General features: G+C 38.6%; 1 protein-coding gene across 1 annotated transcript; it reads right to left on the reverse strand.

Moving 5' to 3' along the window:
• Positions 1–9692: 9692 nt before the first annotated feature.
• Positions 9693–10478, reverse strand: LOC148578704 (uncharacterized). The gene has a single exon (XM_088503158.1). It carries the CDS (start codon positions 10476–10478, stop codon positions 9693–9695), a length of 786 nt encoding a protein of 261 aa, XP_088359284.1.
• Positions 10479–26409: the final 15931 nt, after the last annotated feature.

A 26409-nucleotide genomic window follows, 5' to 3' on the forward strand; every position in this document is an offset into this window, starting at 1 on the left:
TATAACGTTAATTATTATACATTTATTTGAAAAATACAGAAAATTAAGTTAAATTTCACCAAAATTTAAAAAATGAGTGTTAATTATTGCCTTAAAATAAATAATTTTTTCAATAACTATACATATGAATTAGAATAATCCTAAAAATAATGCATTTACATTGACATAGTAAATATGTACAATCTAAAATTTTAAATCTAACCTATCTTAAAAACTTAAATCCTTTGGCTAAAACTAAAAATTAAATCTAACTCGAACATAATACCAATTATCAACTAAAATACAAATTAGACATAGAGGCATATAATTGAGCACTTGGCATGCAAAAGCATCAAACAACAAGAAATATCACAACCAAGTATTCCTTCAACATCAATTCACACAAATCAGCATTAACGACACAACAATCAACACCATATTGTAGAAATTCAACAGAAAATTAATCAATCCAGTCCAAACAAATTAAAATTTCAATTCAAAAAACATAGCAACATGTTGAGCTATATATAAACTAATAGCAATTTGAATTAGAAAAATCCTAATCCTAATCTAAATCTTTTAACCACCAGAAAATAATGATAATCAATTCTACTTACTAACTAGAAATTAACATATAAGTAAATTCTAAATTAACTAAAACAGAGAAAAAGAGTGATCATGGAACTTGAGTTTCGAACAGAGCAAGAAGAACTCAGGAGAGGGAGATGTAGTGTCAGCAACAACTGCTGCTGGTGAAGTGCTTCGGCGGTACTGGAGGAAGCTCTAACACCGTTGGAGGAAGCTCTGATGAATACAAAGGGAGAGAAGGTTTCGTGGCTGACACTGGGTTGCGAAGGGAAAAGAATAAAAGAAGGGGTTGGTTTCAGTGAGGGGGAGAGGAGGCAGCGAAAAGCGGCTAAAGAGGCGCTACCGACGATAATGGGTCTGACGAAGCGGTAGGGAGAAAGTTAGAGAGAGAGTGGGAGAAGAGAGGGTATAGAGAGAAGGGGGGTTCGAAATTAAGGGGGAGAGGATTCATGTTTTGAATTTGATGGCTAGTTACCGTCGGATTTACTGGCAGATAAATTTGACGATAACGTTTTGCAGGTGACCAAAACACTGCGTCATACTAAATTGAATTACCATTGGATTTATCCGTCAATAAATTCAACTGTTACTAATTCGCGCCGAGTTTCCCATTTTCCCTTCAATTATTACCAGCGCTTTACCATCGGAATAGCTAATCCGACGGTAAAAGTTTGACATGCAAAATAGTTTTCATTTTCGCCTGTAAATCCAACAGTAACACGCGACGCTAAATCTGTCGGTAAATCTAACGGTACTCAGTATTTTTCTTGTAATGAAACCGGTTTGATGATTCTCTCGAATTCCAAAGAATATGTTACAAAATCAGGATACTAACTCTTCATAACTCATTCTAATGCTCAATAACTCAGTTTTACGAGATTAACTATTACATTGTAACCATCATGCCACTATTAAAGGAGAATGTTATAACAATGAATATATATAAGCCTAAGAGTATCATATGAAGGGAGACCACAATAAAGCATCAAGCATCTTATGATGATAATAGTTCATGAAAACAGCAACCCACATAAGTGAAGCTTGTAACATCATAACCTCATAATATATGATTATACCAAATATGTGCACTCAGGTATGATCTCTAAGTTAGTTTTTCTTGCGATTCATGCTAACTTGAGCGCTGGAATCTTTGCAAGAACACCCCCTACTATTGGGAATGACGAACTCGGAATAGGAGGATAACGACAACATCGTGTCTCCAACCTACTCCCTATAATTTTGTTCAGGTAACTTCTAAACTCGGAAGAGCAAAAATACTTTTGAACAATATTGTTAAAAAAGATAACAAAGACTTGTAGAAAAAAATATTTGTATATATTCGAGTTGTATAAGATAATACAATATATACGGATATTATAGATATCAAGAAAATTAAAATAATAAAAACGTAATATCCTATAATAAATATTCAGATACGCTAAATAATTTTAATGAATGCTAATTGATCTTAATATATTCTAACATTTCACTGGCAACTTGAGTTTGAAACTTATTTAAAATAATGGAATAAGAAAAAATTGCAAAAGCTGACAGAATGGGTACAAATAGAACTGTAAGAACGAAGCACAGACAGAACTGTCAGAAAGAACATAGACGGAACTGTCAAAAAGAAGTACAAACAGAACTGCTAGAAAGAAGTGTAGACAGAACTATTAGAAGAGTGACAAATTGCCGAAAAAATGACAAATTGTTGAGAAGATGGTGAACTGCTGAAAAAATATCGAATAGGTAGCGAACTACGAAAAGATGGCATATTTGCTCGTTTGGCTCTGATCGACACAACAAAGAGGATGGAATGGTTGGTGATGGATGAAAGCGTCAGAAACATACTCAAAATGCAACTGGAAGAAGCACGACTATTATTGAAGATAGGCACAATTTTTGGCGGCGTGCGAAGGCACATGTAGCGACGGATAACAATAGTGTTTGCCTCGTTAGACTTGAAAAGATAAGACAGATTAGACAAAATGGGCTAACCTGTAAGGTGAAAAAACATCAAAACATTGATAAAAGTGAAGAAAAAATAACACGAAAAGAAATGTAAAAAATATAGTAATTCTATCGGAAGAAAAATAACCTATCTTTTTCATAATTAATAGTAAAATACCATGACTCTGATATTACGTTAGAAATAATAAGAGAGTATATATTTAAGTGGTATAAAATGATATATATATATATATATATATATATATATATATATATATATATATATATTGTTTTCAACATTTTTTTAGAGAATGATGGAAATTCAGCATATATATATATGTGTGTATTGTTTTCAACTGCTTTTTAACGAACAATGGAAATTTAGCAAAAACTTGATCGGCTATTAGTTAGCTGCTTTCCATTTAAATTAGATATTTATAGAGTTAATATTTAAAGTGGTTTTTGAATTTGTAGTTAAATTTTAATGCCGTTTTTGAACTTAAAATATTTTAAATTTGTCTCTGAATTTAACAACAGTAGTCTCTGAGATACTTTTGATAACATAATGATGATGTGGATGGATGTTGGTTACGCTGGACTGGTAAAACGTCACCATTTTATTTTTAGTGCCCAAATAAAATATAAACGACGTCATTTGGGATATTTTGAGGGGTTCTAACATATTAGAGTTACTGTTCTCTATCTCTCACGAAGTCTCTTCTTATTCTCCTTATTTTCTTCAATAATGCCACTTTGAAGTGGGTTTTCTCTGACGTTCTGTTTGAAGGAAAGCAACCACACTAAAATCTGTCCCATTTGAGTCATCATGATATTCATTATAAGCATCATAAATCATGATAGTAGGATTAGGGTTTGCTATAGACTCAAAGAAAAGCCACTTTAAAGTAGCGTTGTTGAAAAAAATAAGGAAAAAAATGAAACTTTGTGAGAGGTAGAGAATAGTAACTCCAACATGTTAAATCCCTCAAAATATCTTAAACGACGTCGTTTATGTTCTATTTGGGTGCCAAAAATAAAACAACGATGTTTTACCAGTCCAGCGTAGTTTTTAGCGTGACTTTTTTCTAATTATGTCATTATTCTGTTACCGAAAAGTATATCAAGAACGACAATTGTTAATTCAAAAATAAATTTAAGACAATTATTTTAAATTTATAGACACCATTAAAATTTGCCCGTAAGTTCAAAAACTACTTTAAGTATTAACTCATGTTTATATATAGTCGTATCATCATTATTTTTATTTTAATAACAACTGATTTAACATTATCTTGGTAGAAAACTGTTCGGTAACTCGGGGTTCCGGACGGGTCAAGGTTGATTCCTGGGTGTTGATAGGGGTAGGCCCGGATCTGGGTCTGGCGTGAGTGGTGTGCGAGCGAATGATCTCCCGAGCTCTTCGTGAAATATGAGGGGAGGGGGGAGCCACCTGCAATGACACTCCGACGCCCAAGTCAGGAAGTATGTGATACGTGAGCATCTTCTTTATCTTTTCCTAGTGAATTTGCATTCAAATTGTTGAGTTTAATCAAAATTTAAATAGCTTTTAGCCACTATGGATGCTACTTTGATTTGTGTACAATTTTATTTATTTCAAGTAGCATTCGGATAGATTTTACGGAGTTTTGTAGCAGAAAAGGAAGAAAGCGAATGATGCTGTCAATCCTGACCTCCTTTCACTCAAACAAGAATAACTTGAGCTACAGAGATCCAATTGATGTGATTTTAGTGGCATTAGAAAGTTAACTTCTAGGAATTTCTAAAGATATATAATAGTGCACATTTCTCCTCTAGTAACCTCTGCTTCCTCCATGTTGAACTTGGCTTCTGCCAAGTTCAGCGTGGATTTGAAAACTCCCAGGGAAGCACACGCTGCCTTTTCCACGTTGAACTTAGGAAAAGCCAAGTTCAGTGTGGACTCAAAGGGACACGCACCAGACTCCACTTCCTTCTCCACGCTGAACTTGGAAAAAGCCAAGTTTAGCGTGGACTCCAATAACGCCAATGGTCCCCACATACGTCCAAGAGCTTGCATGAATGATTAGTTAATTTTGATTAAATTTGTATATTATTTTAAAATAGGAAAAGATATTATTTTAGTTCTAGGAAATATATTTTACATTAATTAGGATTAGATATAAAAAGGAAAAGAATCATCCCTTCGAGCTCTTCTCTTCTCTCTTACCTCATTCTGCAATTTACAGTTTTTCAGAATCCTTATTTTCTCTTTGAACCATGAGCAACTAAACCTCCACTGTTAAGGTTAGGAGCTCTGTCTATTGTATGGATTGATACTATTATTTTTCTATTTTAATTCATGTACTGATTTATATTTCAAGAATTATTTTCGTTCTTTATTTTATGAATTTGGGTGGAACGGAAGTATGATCCTTTTTCTAATTGAGTTCTTGTAACTTGGAAAAGCTCTTTACTTAAACAACAGCTTGAAAACATATTCTCCTAAACTTCTAATTATCTGGACTTAATGGGATACGTGACATATAATCCTCTTATATTTGGGTAATTAGGATTTTTGTGGCACATAAACTAGAATTGAACTTCACCCTCTAATTGGAATTAATTGACCAAGGAATTGGCGGTTGATGAATTTTAGAGGAGACTAAAAAGGTCTAAGGAATTAGGGTTTAGTCACATATAGTTGTCATGAATTAAATCTTGCATGATTAAAATAGTTAGTAAGAAAAGTCAATCTGGAAAATAGATAACTCTGAAGCCTTAATTGTTTCTCTATATATTATTCACCACTTGTTTATTGCTTGCTTTCTAATATTCTGAATTTACTGTTAATGTTTTTGAACCTTTAAACACTCTTTTCTGTTTGTCTAACTAAGTAAATCACTCAATCATTGTTGCTTAGTCCATCAATCCTCGTGGGATCGACCCTTACTCACCTGAGATATTACTTGGTACGACCCACTGCACTTGCCAGTTAGTTTGTGGGTTATAAATTCCGCACCAGTATGCAGGTAGCAGTGAGTAAAGATGTAGTGACATACCTCAGGGGGAGTGGTAGGACCCTCCCCATATATATCTTGTCAGAGGTGGGCCCTTCAAAGAGAGACCCACCTTCCTCGAAGTTTCTCCTCTCCAGCTGTCATCAGGTGAGATAGCTACAAAGAGGAAAGATACCCTGGCCAGGGTCCGGGTGTGCGGCCGCCCGGGTCCGATGAACTCGTATGCCAGGCCGGATCGGTCACGAGGCCAGCTGGGTTGGGTCGTAACAGTGCCCCCAACGCGCCAGCTATGGCTGTGAGCACCATGGCGGGCGCGTTTAGCTCTTCTTCGTATGCGTTATCGCTTAACCGGCCGCTCATGGTCGGGACGCGTCTCTTGGGCGCGTGAGCTTCTTCGTTGCAGGGGTGCGCCGCTTCTTGCCTCGTTTTTTGTGCTGAGCATTTAATGGGTTATTCAAAAGCCTGCATGAAATGACTATTCTACTCCTGTCTTTCGCGTTTCTTCATGCATCAATTTCCTTTTCAGTTTTCCAATCAGTTTTCAACTTCCCCTATCATCACATTTCTCTCGTATTCTCCTTCTTCATTCCAAATTTCCTGCTACAACTTTGTTGCTTTGCTCACGCCTCCCTCATCCTTTTGGCTTCTTCAGATCAGTACTACTGTCTTGGTATGCTCTATTTCTCATTCTCCAATTTGCATAGCTTCATTTTGCTTTTTATGCCATTTCTGTATGCGTGTTGCTCTTCTGGGTTGGATTGCATGTTAAATGATGTTAGTATTAGGTCGATGTATTAGGGGGTTACCATTCCAAAATGTTGGTTTTTTAGGCTTCGTTTTGACTAGATTTAAGCTTAGCTTGACTACAAGTCTCTGGTAGGCAAATTGTAGTTTTTTGGTATTAGTGCCGATCTCCCAGCCTCTTAGACAAACTGAGTGGTGCCCCCACTGTAGGTATGGCCCAGCGTCCTATGGCCTCCCATCCCGATCGGTATGCCTGGGTAACTTCGGACGTAAAGGATTCCCCTAACCAGATGGAACTAGTGGAGCTCACCGAGCTCTGACAAGCTGAATACTTGTGTGGTGGGAGTGACGAGGAGGCCAATTACGAGGTCTTCATCCCCGCCCCTCACGAGCGGATATACCAGCTAAACCTGCACGCCCCCCAGGTTGCTGATTGGATCTGGTTTTATAAGGCGATGTTCACCCAACTAAGAGTGCGTATTCCCTTTCCCCTTTTCAAATGGCACTGCTCAACCGGTGTGACGTAGCACCGTCTCAATTGCATCCGAACAGCTGGGCTTCGATCCGTTGTTTTGAGATGGTCAGTGAATACTTGGAGCTACCGGCCTCTGTCGAGGTGTTTTTATTTCTTTTTACTCTTACAAACCCTTCCAAGGAAGGGAAAGCCAAAAAAGTTTTATGTCCTTCCGGTCGGCTCAAGGTCGGAGGATCTTTTCCCTTTTCGAAGATTTCTATCATGGTTTCAAGGACAAATACTTCAAGGTTCGTCTGGCTGAAGGTCGGCATCCCTTCTGGTTGACGTTAGAAGGTGAACGTCGTATCCCGACCTATTGGAGCTTTGGTGCGGGGTCCAATGCCTTCACCAAAATGACATATAAAGGGTTTTCTGCCGAGAACAAGAAGGTTGCCGACGTCCTGTTGACCGTTTTTGGTAGGAATCATGTAAACCCCCATCTTCTCATGGGGGATCAGGACATGGCTAGAGGTTATATTGGTGGGTGGTCGCTTGATCGCTTGTTTGTCTGTTGTTTTTGTCGTTTTATTATCCGTCTTACCGACTAACGGGTTCTATCTACTCTTGCAGTGTCGATGGCTGCCGACTAGGTCGGTCTTGATGCTTTGATCAATACCTTTCTCGCCGGTGATAGCGACAACGAACCGGCTACCGAGAACCAGGAGGTGCCTCCCCATAACGCCCTCGAGGCTGGAGCTCAATCCCTGCCCACCCAAGGTGAGGTGATCGGGACTAGCGGTGGCTCGGATCCCCAGCCAGAGATCGAGGTTGAGAACCCAGATGTGATGATCGTTGACAACCCGAGGAAGAGGAAACCGTCTTCTATCCCCGAGGGAGTTCTTACCGTGATGGAGAAGAACTTCGATGCCGGGAACTTTATTGATTCCCAACTGCTGCCGGGCACCGAGGACTTCTTCCATGGTGGGGATCTCCCTTTGCAGGCCAGGTGGATGTACCGTACCCTGCTCCGGGGAGCCGCAATAGCGAGGAAGGCAGAATTTGCCCTGGCGGGGACACATTCATTGGAGAACAAGCTCGAGTCCTCCATTCAAGCTACTAACAAGTACAAGGCCGAAGTCCAGTCACTTCGGGAGCAGTTAGCTAGTGCCGAGGAGAAGGTTAAGACTTTCGATGCTGCCGTGGCACGGCTTACCGAGCGGGAGTTGACTCTGGAGGGTCAGCTCAACGCCGCTCAAGGCCGGGTGAAAGAAGCGGAGAAAGAGCACGATGAGGCCCTTGCATTGGCAACTGCGGCCAAAGACGAGGCAGCTGAATTAAAAAGAAAGTATAAAGAGACCGTGAAGCAAGGGAAGAATGCTATCTTGATGGCTGAGGAGGCCCTCAAGGCTCAAGTGAAGCTGCTAGCTCCCGACTTCGATACCTCGACTGTTGGCATCTTCAAGACTATTAAGGATGACAAAACTATTGACATGCCTAAGAAGTGACGTGGTCTTGCTTTGTACTTTGCTTTTTGTAATATGTATATCTCTGAATACTTTATTTTGGTAAACTTGATTGCCGTTTTGGCGTACATGTAACAAATTGTCCATTTACCATTTTGTCAGTACATGCTTTGGTCGCTATTTCTTACCGTTTTAGTGGTAGTTAGCCGTTTTGCTTGTACTCGTTAACCTTTTTCGTTGGTAATTTTCGGAGCCGAATTGTGGCTTTTAACAATTTGACAGCCGTTTATTGCGTCCTTCGTTGTTTAATGGTTCCTGGGGTGATCAGTCCCGGGATACCGTCTTGTTTCATCCCTGATTACTTTGGTAAAGTAATTTAGTCGGGTAATTAACAAAACGACAAAAGAAGGGATGACGAGTTTCAAATAAAACTAATTGGGCATATAATAGTAATGTCAAGTAATACGAACGTAAGGTAATAGAAAATAAATAACAAAGGGCAAACAATCTCACATATAGCAATACAGGTCTTACTCAACCGGTTGAACTGGTAGGACGCTTGCTCGCCTAGAACCTCCTTAGGTTGCTCGTGTTCCAAGTCCTCGGTACTTCTTTGCCATCAAGTCATTCCAGTTTGTAGGCGCCGTTGCCGAGCACCTCCTTCACCCTGTATGGGCCTTCCCAGTTCGCCTCCAGCTTTCCTTTCCCAGGTGTTGGTAGTCCAACATCGTTACGTCGCAAGACCAGGTCGCTCTGCTCTAACTCTCTTTTGAGTACTTTGGCGTTGTAATAGAGGGTCATCCTCTGCTTCAATGCCGTCTCTGATAAGTGGGTCATCTCCCTGGCTTCGTCTATCAAATCCTTTTCTATGGCTTATTCGACTCCTCCTAGGAGTAGCCGTGGGCTCGGCTCACCAATCTCCACGGGTATTATTGCATCTACTCCATATGTAAGTCGGAAGGGGGTCTCCCCGGTAGATGACTGCTGAGTTGTACGATAGGACCAGAGGACCGAAGCTAACTCGTCTGCCCATGCTTCCTTTTTCTGGTCAAGTCGCTTTTTGAGGCCCTGCAAGATGACCTTGTTCGCAGCTTTGACTTGACCGTTGGTTTGGGGATGTTCTACTGATGAGAATTTTTTCCTTATGCCCAAGCCGACAAGGAACTCTCCGAACTTCTTATCAGTGAATTGCGTCCCGTTATCCAAGATAACGACTTCCAGGACTCCAAACCTGGCTATTACTTGCCTCTACATTAACTTCCGACAATTTGCCGAGGATATGCTAGCCAACGGCTCAGCCTCTATCCACTAGGTATAATAATCAATGACCACTATTAGGTACTTGACCTGCCCTGGCTCGACCGGGAAGGGTCCTAACAGGTCGATTCCCCATTGCGAGAAAGGTCGGGAAGCCGTTAGTAGGCTCAGTTCGGCCATTGGCGCTTTGTGGAAGTTGGCGTTCTCCTGGCACCTTCTGCACCTTTTCAGGAATTCTTTAGAATCTGCCATCATATAGGGTCAGTAATAACCGGCTTTGATGAGCTTTCTGGCTAGCACTTTTCCACCGATGTGGTGACCACAACACCCTTCGTGGACTTCTCTAAGCATGTAGTCTGTTTGGTCGGGACGCGGGCACTTCAACAGGGGTTGGCTAAGGCCTTTCTTAAACAACTGGCCTTGTATGATTGCATACTTGGCCACTTCTCGCCTTATCACCTTCGCCAACTTCTCGTCGCTAGGAAGTTTGCCGTCTTCCAAGAAATCGTTGATTGGGTCCATCCAGGAGGGATTTGCCTGGGTTAAATGCAAGGTCACTGCTGGTTCTTTTACTAGCCTCTGAATGAGAGATCGGTTCCCCATCCCTGGCTTTGTGCTCGCCAGTTTTGACAGGAGGTCTGCCCGTGTGTTCCGCTCTCTCGGGACGTGCTGCACCGTGATTTCCTCGAATTGTTTGCTCAACTCTTTGACTTTCTCCAGATATTTCTGCAATAGCGAATCTCTGGCTTGGTACGTCCCATTGATCTGTGAGGTCACGACTTGCGAGTCGCTACATATTTCTAGTCTGGTGGCTCCGACCTCTCTCGCTAGAACTAGGCCGCCCAGTAGGGCCTCGTATTCCGCTTGATTGTTTGATACCGGGAATTCAAACTTGACTGGCTGCTCATATACGACTCCGGTTGGATTTTCCAAGATGATTCCTTCTCCTCCGAATGTTTGGTTGGATGCTCCGTCCACATGGAGCTTCCACCGTGTGCTCGGTGTCTTGATAGGGCCTCCTGTGACTTCTACTAAGAAATCAGCCATGGCTTGAGCCTTGATCGCATGTCTAGGTTCATATTGCAAGTCGTACTGAGATAGTTCGACAGCCCAAGTTATTATCCTACCCGTCAGGTCAGGTTTCTGGAGTACCTGGCGGATTGCCTGATCCGTCCTGACAATTACCTGGTGTCCCTAGAAGTATTGTCGCAGCCTGCGAGACGAGGTCAGGAGTGCATATGCTAACTTCTCCAGCTTACTGTACCTCAGCTCCGCTCCTTGTAGTACTTTACTCATGAAATATATTGGTTGCTGGATCTTTTCTTCTTCTCGCACCAAGACCGCTGCCAGCGCCTCATCGGTTATTGCCAAGTATAGGTATAGCACTTGTCCGCTCTTAGGCTTCCCGAGGACAGGCGGTGCCGAGATTATCTCCTTGAAGTGCTTGAAGGCCTCTTCACACGCCGGGGTCCACTCGAACACTATCCCTTTTTTCATCAAGTTGAAGAATGGCAGAGCTTTAGCCGCCGACGCACCGAGGAAGCGGGATAGCGCGGTAAGTCTTCCCGCCAACCTTTGGACATCTTTCACACATCCCGGGCTCTTCATTTGTAGGATTGCTTCGCACTTTTCTGGGTTGGCCTCCACTTCTCTTTGGGTTATCATAAATCTCAAGAATTTCCCAGCTTCCATGGCGAAGGCGCACTTGAACGGATTAAGCCTCATGCCGTGTCGCCGGAGGGAGGCGAACACATTCTCCAGGTCGCCTATGAGGTCCTCATCTTTGGTGGTCTTGACCAGAATATCGTCTACATACACTTCCACCGTCTTGCCGATAAGGTCTTTAAATATCTTGTTCATCAGCCTTTGGTACGTAGCCCCTGTGTTCTTCAGCCCAAATGGCATCACCTTGTAGCAGTATGTTCCTCCTGGCGTTATAAACGCCGTATTCTCTTCGTCTGGTCGGTGCATTGATATCTGATTGTACCCAGAATAGGCGTCCATGAAACTCAGATATCGGTACCCCGCCACCGCGTTAACAAGAGCATCAATGTTGGGGAGGGGGAAGAAATCCGTGAGACATGCTTTGTTAAGATCGGAATAATCCACGTACATTCTCCATTTCATGCTGGGCTTTTTGACTAGAACTACATTCGACAGCCAGGTCGAGTAGTCGAGTTCCTGGATGAAACATGCTTCTAGTAGACTGGCCGTTTGCCTGGCCACCTCCTCCGCCCTTTCTTGGGACATTTTCCTTCTTCGTTGATCCACCGGCTTGGCTTCTACCCTCACGGCTAGGTGGTGTGACATGAACTGGGGGTCTATCCCCGGCATGTCGGCCGGCATCCAAGCGAACAGGTCACCGTTAGCTTTGATCATTTCCACCAAAGGTTCTTTCAAGTCATGTGGCAGGTTTCTGTTCACGAAGGTGAACTTTTCCTCCGAGTCGCCGACCCTGAACTTTTCGAGGTCCCCTTCGAGTTCGGGCCTGGGTTTGTCGTCAACCCTGGTGTCCAGGTCAGCGAGGAAGACACCAGATGCTTCTTTGGATTTCTTCCTCAGGGAGAGGCTGGCGTTGTCGCACGCGACTGCCGCTTCCAGATCTCCCCTGATGGAGCCTACCGATCCATCATCAGTAACAAATTTCATTAACAGTAGCTTGGTGCAAATCACTGCTCCAAACTCGTTGATGGTTTTCCTCCCTAAGATGAGGTTGTAGGCCATGGAGTCTTTTAGGACAACGAATTCCGCCATTAGTGATCTCTTCCCCCGACCTCCGCCAATGGAGATCGGGAGGGAAACTACTCCATCAGGCTTGATGAAGTTATCCCCTAGGGCGATCACGCCGTGTTTGTGGCCCCTCAAGTTGGTATCCTGTAGGCCCAAAGCATCAAAAACATTGCGGAACATGATGTTCGAATCAGCTCCCGTGTTTACCAAGATCCGTTTTACTAGGCCGGTCCCAACCCTAGCTGTAATCACCATTGGAGGGTTCTTCGTCACATCGTCAAACCATTGGTCTTCGGGGCCGAATGATATTGACGGTACCCTCTGGGGGGTGGCATGGAGCCAGAGGGCATAGCTAAGACTTTGGCGTCCTTCTTGCTAGCTGACTTCGATCTGGGGGGAACATCTCTCCCGATTACCACGTTTACAACAGTGAGGCCGCGCTCATTATCCTCCTCGGGCTCTCATCTCTACCTTACAGTGCGGCTTTGTCTTCGCTGGATCGATCATGATCCCGCCTCCTTGGTTCCCTTATAAGGCGGGAGAATTCGGCCAACTTCCCTTCCTGAATGGCCTGCTCCAGAGCGTCCTTCAGGTCGAAGCAGTCTTGGGTCTTGTGTCCATAGCCCTTGTGATATTTGCAATAGAGGTTTTGTTTCCTCCCGTCCTGTCCTTAAGTTGTCAGGGCTTCGACAAGATGCCCTTGTCGGTGATCTGCTGATAGACTTCAACAATTGGAGCTGGTAGGGGGGTATAGTTGGTGAATTTCCCTACCCGGGAAAACGACTTGAAGGTTTTAGCTGGTCCTTCATCTTTGGAGTGCTCTTTTGACCTTTCCTCGCTACCGGGCGGGCTAGCATTGGAGTAGGTGGGTTGCTGCTTATTGGCCGCCATGACCTGGCTGACTTCCTCATCATTGATATACTCCCTGGCGACGTTTTGAATCTCTTGCATTGTCCACACGGGCATGGTGGTAAGGTGTTTTCTGAAATCCTCATTCAGTAATCTGTTTGTTAAGCACAAGCTGGCCACTGAATCGGTTAGGCCGTCGATCTCTAAGCACTCGTCGTTGAACCTATCCAGGTACTTCTGGGTCGGCTCGCCGGTCCTTTGTGTTACCCCCAGCAAATTAATTGGGTGCTTCGCTTTAGCGATACGTGTGGTGAACTGACCCAAGAAGGCGCGACTGATGTCGGCAAAGGTGGTTACAGAGTCCTGGGGAAGGGCGTTGAACCAACAAATTGCCTGTCCTGCTAAGGTTACTGGGAAAGCGCGACACCTTACTTCATCGCCCACCCCTTCCAGGTTCATCCTGGCCTCAAAGGCCGTTAGGTGTTCCTGGGGTCTTGGGTCCCATCATACCTCATGTTCGTTGGCTTATCGAAGTGCTTCGGTAGCCGGACTTCGAGGATCGAATGGTGGAAAGGGGTTGCCCCCATGACCACCAGTTGTCGCCTTCTCCTTGGTCTTTCTCTACTGTCTTCTCTGTGTGGTCGGCTTCTCCTTGCTCTCTCTCTGTTATCTTCTTGTTGTGGTCAGCTTCTCCTTGGTCTTTCTCTGCTGTCTTCTCGGTCTTCCTCTACGGTATCTCTTGTCGATGATCGGGAGTAGATCACGGGATCTCGTCGTCTCCTTGGCACTTTTCTGCTTTCTTCTTGGCTCTCTGACTCTGATCGGGGGCTCGGAGTGCGCCTAGAACGACTTCTTCGGAGACTTCTCCCTCTCCTTTAGGGAGACCGGGAATGCTCTTGACTCGGAGTTGGCTGATGGTGCTCCCTGCCGGCCACTTCCCGTTCTAGGTTTTGCACTCAGTGGCGCAGTTCTTGTATTATTCTGGTGATATTACTACCTGTTTCCCCAAAGGGTCGTCTCTCGGGTTGCCGCGGGGGGGGGGGGGGGGGGATCTGTGCGCTCGCGAGAGGGAGCCCCTGTGGCTACCCTACCGCTTCTGGGGACCATTTCCTCCCCACGTGGCTCGCCTCCGTCGTCCAACACCACCGGACCCAAAACAAAGTCCATGTCGGCCGTCCCCACAAACGGCGCCAATGTTCGGTAACTCGGGATTTCGGACGGGTCAAGGTTGATTCTTGGGTGTTGATGGGGGTAGCCCGGACCTGGGTCTGGCGTGAGTGGTGTGCGAGCGAACGACTTCCCGTGCTCTTCGTGAAATATGGGGGGGAGCCACCTGCAATGACACTCCGACGCCCAAGTCAGGAAGTATGTAGGTAGCAGTGAATAAAGGTGTAGTGACGTACCTCAGGGGGAGGGGTAGAACCCTCCCCATATATACCCTATCAGAGGTAGGCCCCTCAAGGACAGACCCACCTTCTTCGAAGTTTTCCCTCTCCAGCTGTCGCTAGGTGAGCTGGCTACAAAGAGGAGAGATACCCTGGCCAGGGTCCGAGTGTGCGGCCGCCCGAGTCCGATGAACTCGTATGCTGGGCCGGATCGACCACGAGGCCAGCTGGACTGGACCGTAACAAAAACAATAGATGTCTCTTATTCATTATTAGGTGGAGCTTGATATTTTACATAAAACCGATGGCCACCAATTTTAACTTTTAGTAGAATATGTACTGAGAATATCTGTCCTCTGTATATCAGTACTATAACAATTAATTTCAATTAATATTATATTATATAATATGATGCATGAATGTATAAATACACAATAATGCTAAAATATCAGTACTATAACAATTAATTTCAATTAATATTATAATAAACTGTTAAATAAGTTTAATTTAAAATGTATTAAAAATGAGTTTTTGTTAGATTTAATTTTAATTTTTTTAATTATATTTTGGATGTTCTTATTTTAAAAAATTTCAGATTTTTTTACATTAAATATTAGTTATAATGTTAGTTCTTAAAATTTTTTTATAAATATTCAAAACAATTTTCAGTCACGTGTATTCGACTCGTTTATTTGTGTGATCGATAGAAATACCTTCTTAGAAGTAGAAATAGAAACAGAAACAAAAATTAATTTGTATTTTTATATATTTATAGAAGTACTTTTTATTAAAATCACAAATAGTTAAACTAATTAGATACAACAAATATATAAACATTGTTTTGTATAGAATTATAATTACTTCATGAGTAAAAAAAATTATTCTACATAACATGGTCTTTTTAAAAGGTATAATTATTTTATTATATATTTACTTGTTGGTAGAAAATAAAATAATTACATAAATTTGTAATAAACATATAGATATGTTATTTTTTAGAGAAGTGTTACATATACAAGTCATTTTGGTTTATAAATCATACAAGTTGGGTCAAATCCAACAAAAAGGACGCTCATCCATACAAGCGTGTCAACACACGCGCTACTCAATGGTTTCTATAGTGCGCTTCGCGTTCCTCCTCCTCCTCTTCTTCATTCTTCTCCTTCTTCTTTGCGTTTCTCCTCCTTTTTCTTCACGTGTTTCATCTTCATCGTCGTTTTTTTACTACTGTTGTTGTTGCTGCAATTTTCCCCCCCTTTTCTTTCAATTGATTTTGCAATATTATGTATTTTTTCTTTTTTAATTTGTTTATTTTTTCCTTCCAAAAAAAATTATGAGAATATGTAATAAGAAGATGAAGAAGAAGAAGCAGCAGAAGATGCGAAGGAGGAAGAGGAAGGGTTTTGAATTATGCAGAATTTATCAGAATAAAAATACACCCAAATATCTTCGCGTTACACCCAAATTTGCTGCAAATAGGGGTGACAAGCGGGGAAGCCCGCCCTGCCCCACCTGCCCCGCCTAGTGAGGTGGTCCCAGAATCCCAACCCGCCCCGCCTAACGGCGGGTTGGCGGGCTAAACCCGCCAAATATCCCTTTTTTTAACTTTTAACTATTAAATAAAATATATAAAGGCATAAAAAAATCTCTTCTATTTTTTACTTTTAACTATTATAATTTCTAAAAGTATAAAAAAATTATAATTTTTATATTCACAAACATTAAAGTCTTTGTAATTATAAATATCTAATAAACATAATTATAAACCAAGTTTTCATCCAAACCATAATTATAAATATTGTTCCCAAAGCAAAATAAACATAATCTAAAACATAATTATAAATATTGTCTCTAAAACAAAATAAACATAATTCAAAACACTTAATTTTCATCTTCATTCTCTTGTAAGTTGGGTTGGGGAAAATTGGATTTTGGCAAAAAAAATTGTAAAAATACCCATTGCCAAAAAAATACTAAGCCCGGCGGGGAAGCCCGCCCCGCGCCGCTAAAGCCCGCGGTTTAAGCGGTGCGGGTTAGGCGGGCTTTTGTTATTTGGCGGTCCCAATTTTCCAGCCCAGCCCGCCTTTTTTGGTGGGTTGTGCGGGCCAGGCCGGCGGGTTTAGGCCCGTTTGCCACCCCTAACTGCAAATATAGAAAAATATTTCCTCTAATGCTGTATTTTTTTCTTCTTTTTTTCCTTATTTATTTCTTTCTTTTAGTTAAATGAATGTAAGTTCATCATCTTCCAAGTAATTTTGCAGCATTATGTGTTTTTTCTTCTTCTTTGTTTGATTTTTTTTTGTTTTTATTCTTATTAAGAGAGTAAAATAAGAAGAAACTTGAGAAGGTAAAACAAAAAGAAAAAGATGAATAAGAAAAAAAAAAGAAGAAGATGGTGATGATGATGAAAAAAAAAAGAAGAAGCATCAAAAGATGAGGAGGAGGAAGAGGAAGAGTTTTGAATTATGCAAAACTTATCAGAATAAAAATATACCTAAATATCTTCGTTTTACATCCAAATATTTTCGTGTTACACCCAAATTTGCTGCAAATACAGAAAATATTTCCTCTAATGCTGCATTTTTTCTTCTTCTTTTTTTCCTGATTTCTTTCTTTCTTTTCGTTAAATGAATGTAAGTTCATCCTCTTCCAAGTAATTTACAGCATTATGTGTTTCTTCTTCTTCTTTGTTTGATTTTTTTGTTTTTATTCTTGTTAAGAGAGTAAAACAAGAAGAAACTTGAGAAGGTAAAACAAAAAGAAAAAGATGAATAAGAAAAAAAAAGCAGCAGAAGATGAGTAGGAGGAAGAGGAAGAGTTTTGAATTATGCAGAACTTATTAGAATAAAAATACACCCAAATATCTTCGTGTTACATCCAAATATTTTCGTGTTACACCCAAATTTGCTATAAATACAGAAAAATGTTTCTTCTAATGCTACATTTTTTTTCTTCTGAATTGAACCACACCTCAGCCACTTGATTGGATTTATAACAATAATCAATTTCGTTCTGGTTCAATTGACAATCTGAACTTGAATTATTTATTATCTTCAACAACGAGATAATTGATGATGGAGGAGAAAGAGAAAAAGAAAGGAGGAGAAAAAATTCCAATGAAAAAAGAAGGAGGAGGAGGAAGAGGTGGTTTTGATGACGACGATAACAAAAAGGAAGAAGAACGTGCAGTAACGGTATGAAGCGCGTGAATATAAATAACTTGTAAAAATTTGTATGGAAAAATGTTTGTACGTGAAGAATAATTCTATTTTCTAATGTTATATATTTTAAATAAGAATGTTTTATTTTAATAATAGTAATTAGGGCTTTATATTTTTAAATAGATATATTTATCTTTTTAAAAAATATATGAGGATATATAAATTTATAAATTTAATTTTTTGCAGATTTTCTTCCTCTACTTAACTGCTTATGTTCTACGTTTTTCCCCTAAAGTTACAATAAACATATAATTCAAAAAACAAAATAGATTCTTGAAAATATTGGTGAGTCAAACAATTTTTTTCAATTAATTAACTTATATAAACTAGTCATCATAAATTCATATTGTTCGTTTTTTTTTTTATCAACATAACTTTACATATTAAGAAAATAATTCGCATGTTTCATATGGCTAGAAAATTTATGTCCAACTTTGTCATACTAGCCCATAATTCGCATGTTTCATATGGCCATCACGTGGTTTCATTATAGACAAAAACTGAATTATTGAACTATATATAGACAAAAATCAAATTTAGACACTAGCTAGCTAGTTTCATTTTTTATTAGTGATTATTGGAACACATGCACGCTGCATGTTTTTATTATAAGATCAAGTGAAAAAATTATTAGAGAACCCCGCTCACTTAATATGTAATTTTTATAACGAAAATATTTGGCAGAAAAAATTAGTAAAAAATAGTATTAATTTTTTTATTAATTTTTTAAATTATAACACACATATTTATTGTTTTTCTTCTTACTCTCTCTATTTTTTTAACTTCAATAATAATAATAATTAAGATATGCATTAATTATATTAATAATGATAATAAAAAATACATTAATATAATATTCAAATTGCTTTATCAACTATTATGGCAAAAATATTATCTACTATTAATAATTTTATTAAAATTGGTGGATTTTTATCATGTCTCTGCCAATTTTTATCCTTAGATCCTATGATGCACATAATATTTTTAATCTATTTTTTATTGTTTTTTTTGTTCTAGATAGTAAAAATAGTTAAAATATCTTTAATTTAATATTTATAAAATACAGATGTTATGAATATAAAATTATATGAAATTATAATTTCATATTCATAACATTCACAGACAAAAGGCTTGAAATGGAATCCACTAAGAAAGATTTTTGGAATGACTTTGTTTGACGAATTATTCTAAAATTCAGGCTCCATTTGAATAATATTTGAATATTTGTTTGTGAATATGTAATTAGTTTGAGCATTTTGTGTTTTGGTAGTGATTGAGAATATAAAATTATAATAATTTCATATTCATAACATCCATATTTTTTTGAATAAAATTCTACATCTAAGTTATAATCCTAATCAAGTCCAACTAAATATTTTAAATTCACATGCGTACGTTTCATTGCTATCACTGCTTCTTCTTCTTCTATTTCTTCGTTGTATTTCTCCTTCTTTATCGTCATCACCAACAACACCAACATTTTGCTAACATCTTGATTGATTCTGATTTTCTCTAGTGCCATCATTAAATAATTTTGGTTTATTTCTTAGTTTATTTGATGTTCAATTGGATCCAGAAATAAATTCAATGAGTTTCTGTTGATGATTGAGTCCTTTTGACTACTTGCTCAAATCTAAACTAATTTCGGTTCATTTATGAATTAATTGAGGTTCACTTGATACTGCTGATAAGTATTGACCAAAATTTTTTATTTTTTTATATAATTTCGATTCATTTCTTTGCTTAATTGAGGTTCATTTGGATCCAGAAATGAATTCGATGTGTTTTTGTTGATAATTGAGTCTTTTTAACTGCTTGTTCAAATCTAAACTAATTTCAATTTATTTGTGTGTTAATTGAGGTTCACTTGATGCGGCTGATAAGTATTGACCAATTTTTTTATTCCTTAAGTAATTTCGGTTCATTTCTTAGTTTAATTGAGGTTCATTTGGATCCAGAAATGAATTCGATGTGTTTTTGTTGATGATTGAGTCTTTTTGACTGTTTGTTCAAATTTAAACTAATTTGGGTTCATTTGTGTGTTAATTGATGAGGTTCACTTGATGCTGCTAATAAGTATTGACTAATTTTTTTTATTTCTTAAGTAATTTTAGTTCATTTCTTAGTTTAATTGAGGTTCATTTGGATCCAAAAATGAATTTGATATGTTTTTATTGATGATTGAGTCTTTTTTACTGCTTATTCAAATTTGAACTAATTTCGGTTAATTTGTGTGTTAATTGAGGTTCACTATATGCTGCTGATAAGTATTGACTAAATTTTTTAGCAAAGAAGAATGAAATTATTCATTATCACTTTATTCAACTGCATTAGATTCCATTCCATTCAATTTGTCTTAAAAGTCATCCCAATCTTTGGGACAAATTATTCGTCGACAACACATCTGGACTACAAATGAACCGAAATATTATTATAACAACACCATTGTGTAATAACAAATGAACCAAAAATTGTGCATTTTATAAACTCAAAAACTCCTGTAATTTCAGTGCATTTATGGTCTCGATGTCCTGCACAATTCAAAACTCTACTTTCTTCTCCTCCTCTTCTGCTTTGTCTTCTTCTTTTTCATCTTTTTTCTTTATCTTCTCCTTCTTATTTTATTTTCTCAAAATTTTTTTATTACTCTCTTGAGAGAAATAAAACCAACAAAAAGAGAAAAAAATATCATACAAAAAAGAATAAATGACTGCAATAACATGAAAGAGGAGAAGAAGAAGAAACAAAAATAAAATGCAGCAACAACATCACCAATAGAAGAAGGAAGAGGAGACACACGAAGAACAAATGCAAAGTGAAGCGGGGTTTTGTTTGCGTTAGTGAAGCGCGTGTGTACATACTACGTATGATGAAAGTAATTTTTGTTAGGTTTAGGCCAACTTAGTTGGACTTGGTTGCCAAAAATGCTTGGATGTGTAGTAGTTCTCTATTTTTATACATATAATGTCCATAATAAACGAATTTTTACTATTAATATTACCCAATTTTGAGATATATATTTTTCGAATGGACTTTGTTAGGTAGAAAATGGCTTTTGTGAACAATATGTACAATGGGCTCTAAAATTGACCCAATAAAGTAAAAATACACTAACCCCCAAATTACCCACCTAAATCTTAGAGATAAGTATTGTTTTGGTCCCTAAAGTTGAGAGTCAGAATCGAAACCGTTCCTGATGTAATTTTTTATTTAGAATCGTCCTAAATATTTTATTTCGTATTAAAATCGTTCTTTTAATAAAATTTTAATTTTATTACTAAATTATCCCTACTTTAATAAAAAAATTATAAAATTTAAAAAAAATAAAAGAAAAGAACGCGTTGGGGGAGGGGGAGAAAGGAAAAAGGGTATGCAAAGAGGGGGGAGGGGAAGGGGAAAGGGGAAAGGAAGAGCGGAAAAGGGGGAAGGGGAAGGGGAAGGGGAAGAGGGGAGGGGAGACGAAAGCGACGGCAACACGGTGACCACTCACCACCACCGTCGCGTCTTCTCTATCTTCGCGGACTCCCTCTCTCTCTCTCTCTCTCTCTCTCTCTCTCTCTCACATCGGCGGCGACTCGACGACTTCCACCTCGCGGCAAGACGAGGCTGAGTGGCGGCTGGGCGCGACGCATTCTTCACCTTGACGGCGACGCGTGTAACGGCGGCGACTCCTCCCCCTTGGTCACTGGCTCACGTCCTCTCTCTCTCCCCTGGATGCGACACGATGGCGACGGCGACGCGTGTGATAACGGTGACTCCTCCCCCCTTGGTCACTGGCTCGCCGTCACCCCTTCTTCCCCCTCGCTTTTTTCTACTTGAGCTTCTGCTTCTACTTCTTCGGCTTCTGTGTCTTCTTCTGCTTCTTCTGCTTCTGCTTCTGTCTTTGTTTCTAATTCTAATTTTGATTTGTTATTTTCTGATTTTATTGTTGTTGTGTGTTGATTTTGTTATTGAATTTGATGTTGTTTAATTTGATTTGGTGTTCTTGAATTTGATTTGGTGTATTTTGTAAGACCCAGAAATTTCGAAAAAAATCTTATTAAGAGTTAATTTCGATTTATTTATTCATTAAGTACTTTAATCTTAGAAATTATTTTATTAAAGATAATTAAAGCAAATTTTGATTAATTAAGTTTAAAATAATTTAAGGTTTTATCTGATTTTATAATTATCGAATTATTTTCTATATTTAAATTATAAAGTTTAGCAAATGTAAAATAATAAGAATTTTATACGATTTGATTTAAATAATTAAGTTTTGAAATTTAATACTTTAATTTTTTATAAACAAAGAAAATTAATTATATTATCTTATATTTTAAATTAAAATACTTAATTAAAAAATATTTATCAAATTGATGAATAAATAATATTTTAAAAAAAAATAATTTTAAGGGATTAAATAAAATTTTAAATTTATACAATATACTCTAATTTTATTAAAATTTATCAAATTTCAATTTACCCAAAATTTTTAATTTTACTTTTAACCCAAATTAAATCCTAATTCCCAAATTAAACCCCACAAACCCTAATTTCCACCGCCTCACCGCCACTCACCCACCACCACACCCCTCACCCAATACACACAAACACAGCCACACATACGCAGAAATGAATGAAGAGGGGGAAAAAAATAGGAAACAGAATCGGGGAAGGAGAGAAGAGAGGGAGTGCCGAGGGAGGAGTCGCATCTTGTGTCACGCTGCCGCCGCCGCCCAGACCGCGTCCAACTCACCACCACCACCGCTGCCAAATCCCTGTCACGACGCTATTGGGGTAGAGAGAGAGAGAGAGAGAGAGAGAGAGAGAGAGAGAGAACAAACGCGAAGGGAGAAGAGAGAGAGCCAGGCGCGACAGAGAAGATGAAATTGCGCGCTGTCGCTGCTGTCCAAGACATCGCAGAGATGCTGCCGTCGTCGCACGAACCAGAGGATTAGAAGCGCCATCGTGTTGCGTGAAAAAGGGAGGTCAAAGCTGTCGCATGTGGAGGAGAGAAATGGCTTCGCGGTTGGGGCTGGGACCTTCTGCTGCCGCTGGGTCACCCACTGCCATCGCCGTTCTGAAGTTGGCAGGCCACCACGAGGATCCGACGCAAGGAGAGGGAAACAGAAATGCAGATGGAAGAGAAGAAAGGGAGTCACCGCGGCTGCTGAACCGACAGAGCCACTCGTGAGCTGCCGCAGCCATTGTCGAAGTTCCTAGTTGCCGCCACTACCATTGGTAAAGAGTATTCTTACTTTCAGTTCCCATTCTTTCAATTTCTAGGGATATTGTTATCACTGCGATGTTATTGCAGCTGCCGCTGAGGTTTTTCCGCCATCACCGGAGCCGCTGTGGGGATAGTTCGAAGTTGTTACTGCTCCATTCTGCTGTTACCGTAAGTATATTTTATTTCAAATCATCGCCGTTAGTTTTCCGTTATATGTTATTAAGGTTTTCGCGATATTTATGTTTTAGGATTGAGTTATCGGGATTGCCTGTTGCGATTAAAGTCGTTTCTTCTATTGCGGAAGTGAGCATACCTATGGTTGAAGCTGCAGTTGATTTCGAGCTGAGAGAAATGGTTCTTGTGACGCATTTAGGTTATGGGTTCAACTTTTCGAGGTAGGGTTTTCTTAAAATTTATTTTATATTACAGAGTTGTTATAAATAGATATTGATGCAAAAAATATACTTTTGTGATTATGTTTGTCTTGTGGATGTGGTTGTTTGCTAGACTAAATTATTGGTTGCTTGATTGCTTGAGTGGTGTACGGTTGTTGATAAGAAATTGGTTTGAAAAGTTATTTACTTGATTATTATGAAAAGTGATTTTTCTTGGTTTTGGAGTTAATTTGGTAATATAAATGAATCAACTTTGGAAATGATTTGAGATATGAAAATAAATTGATTCTGGAAGCAGTTTGATTTTGAGTTAGTCTGATTTTATAAATGATTTAATATGGTTTAATTTTAAAAAATATTTATTATTGGAATTGGTTCAATTTGAAAATAATTTGATATTGGAACTGGTTGAATTTTGGAAAATAATTGAGATTTGGAAATGGTTGAGAAGGGTTTGAGAAATGTTTGGATGGGACCCGAAAAGGGTGGCAAAGTCCAAGTTTTAGAGAAGATGTTGCCGAAATTTTATAAAAAATTGGAAGGTTCGTTTGAGGTAATTATTTAAAAAGATTTGGTTTTAAAAATTATATGTTTTAAGTTTTATTTATTTAGAAAAGAATGAATTATGTTTTGAATTGAAATTGTTGATGAACAAAATGGGAGGATGGATGACGATGATTGAATTTGAATGAAGGATGATGAGGATTGGTTAAAGTATGATTGCTGAATGAATTTGGAAATGAGATATAAATTGATGAATAATGATGATATTGAGGATGATATGGATGTTGATGAATTATGATTGAAATATTCATATGGCTTATTTATTTGAATTATCTGAGACACGAGTTTCCCTGGGTAGACGCAGTGGCTTGCCACCACTTGCTCTAGGTTGAGACTTGATACTCTGTTGACCCTACGACGTAAGGGTGACCGGGCACTTATAAATTTCCGGAAATGGTACCCCCATTGAGCGATTTGATATATATATATGAGAAAAAGCTATGCATAGACTTATGGGGATGCGCATCGGGGGACAGTCCAAAGGTTTAGCAAACCGGACCTGTTGAATTGGCTTGATAACCGACAGATATGACTCATCAGCCATAGGACAAGCATGCATCATATGGATCTATGTGACATTGCTTGGGTGTGCATATTGTACTTGGTTTGCCTATGTGAATAATTCTGTCTAATTGCTAATTACTCTACTTGATGTAACTGCTTGATTGTGCTTGAACATCCCTACTTGTGTTTGTGACTGAAATTGGTTGGGTTATAGTGAATTGGATGTTGATTGAGTTGTTTGGGTCTAAAGCGATGTTTGGTTTGTGTTGTGGTTTAGTAAAGTATGAAGTATCAAGCTGGTTCAGCATAGACTTAATGAACCCATGCTTGGAACAGGTTGGTCATTCATACTATTAGAAAACTTTTAAAATTCTTTTGAATTTTTGGTGGTTAAACCATCGGATTTCAAAGGATTCATAAGACAACGATAATCATTGAGTTTGGAAATGATTTTTTTTTATTAAATATCTTCTTATGACAATTCTGAAAACTCTGTGGTGAGACCGTGTGGTTAGGTTCTCACCCCCCTATAGCTTTATCTTTTCAGGAGATGGATGACGAGGTTCATGAAAAGTTTTATTGTGTTTTGTTTATTCGATGTTATTGTTTTAGTTATTATTTATTTATCCTTTGCCATCATTATTATATTTTTGTAAGAGGGACGGGAATTGTATGTTTTGTATGTATATTATATTTATAAGCTATTTATTTAAGAACTTTTGTATATATGTATATGCTTGTTTGTTTTCAAGATAAAGTATTTTTCCGACTTTTCAAAGAGAACAGCGCTATGGTTTCGAGTCAAAGGCTCCTATTTTATTATTAAGTATATGAAGTTATCGTAATACTTCTTGCTATCAGAGTGGCGCAGCTGGAAGCATGACATTCTGGTAGTGAGGGTGTTACATTATGGTATCAGAGCAGTTCATCCTAATTAGAGCCTTGGGGATGGACTGACTATACTTCATTGCATTCTCTGAGTGTTTGTCATGTTGTAGGTCTTATCCAAGTAATAAGAATTAGAATTTTATGCACATGACTGCCTATTAATTAACACTGTTAGTTTACCGTTGCATATCTGTTGATGTTAAGTCTGGCCAACTTTATGTTGATGGCTTATGTGAATGGGGAAGTTAATAGGTTATTATAGCGAATTGGAATTGATAAGTAATAGGTAACGCTTATCGCGCAGCTTGGGGATGTTAGGAGTTAATTCTCGAGGATATTTTTTTATGAGTCTTGAAAATTCTACTGATGACTTGTAACTTGTTCTTTCATAGTGTGCCTTGAAAATCCTTATTTGAGATTTCTTTTTAAAAAGTAGTTTGATTATTTTTCAACCATATCTCCTGTTAAAATGCATTCTCGTTTAATCCTAACTACCTATGTTTACTTAAATTCCTTGGAGGATTTGTTTTTGTCTGTTCAAACTCTTCTTGATTCATGTGCTCTTTGATGTAATCTTGAAATTATTTAATGCATCAAAAAGGTCTTTGAAATATTTAAGAAATTGCTATTGATTGGGTTGTTTTTCTTTAAGAATTTTGTATTTCTTCGGATTAGCTGAGAACTTATTCGATTTGTCATATCTTGTGAATTTTGTTCGAGTTTCTTGATTTAAGTTTCTTTCTCAAAATGCGAGTGGGTTTCCTTCCTTACATCTTTCAATCTTCTGGAATATCTTTATGAGATTGTGATTTCAAAAAAAGAAAAAATACACTTGGAATTTTAGTTTTAAACCTTTTAAAAGAGATTTTCGATTCTCTTAGAAGGAATTTCAACTCAATTCTCTCTTACTTGATTATATCTATAATCATTCTTTAAAATTTGATAAAAAATTTTTGATTTTAGCATGTCTTTATTCATATGTATTTTGAATCCATACCTCAAATTTTCTTTTTTTTTTTTAAAACAAAATTTGAAATTCTTTTCAACTTTACCGTGATTTCACTATATACTCCTAATTGACTAAATGCTTGAGTACCTTTTGGGATTTTTGAGGAATTACCTTTGGTCCTTAGTCCAATTAAATTTCATCTTTTAAACTTCACATATTTTGTCTTTACCTTTGAAATAGTTTTGGCGAAAAACAACTTGATTTCCTACCAACCTCGCTTT

The sequence above is a fragment of the Arachis ipaensis genome, chromosome B1 (assembly GCF_059453495.1).
Source record: "Arachis ipaensis isolate K30076 ecotype BB chromosome B1, ASM5945349v1, whole genome shotgun sequence".
NCBI lineage: Eukaryota > Viridiplantae > Streptophyta > Magnoliopsida > Fabales > Fabaceae > Arachis > Arachis ipaensis.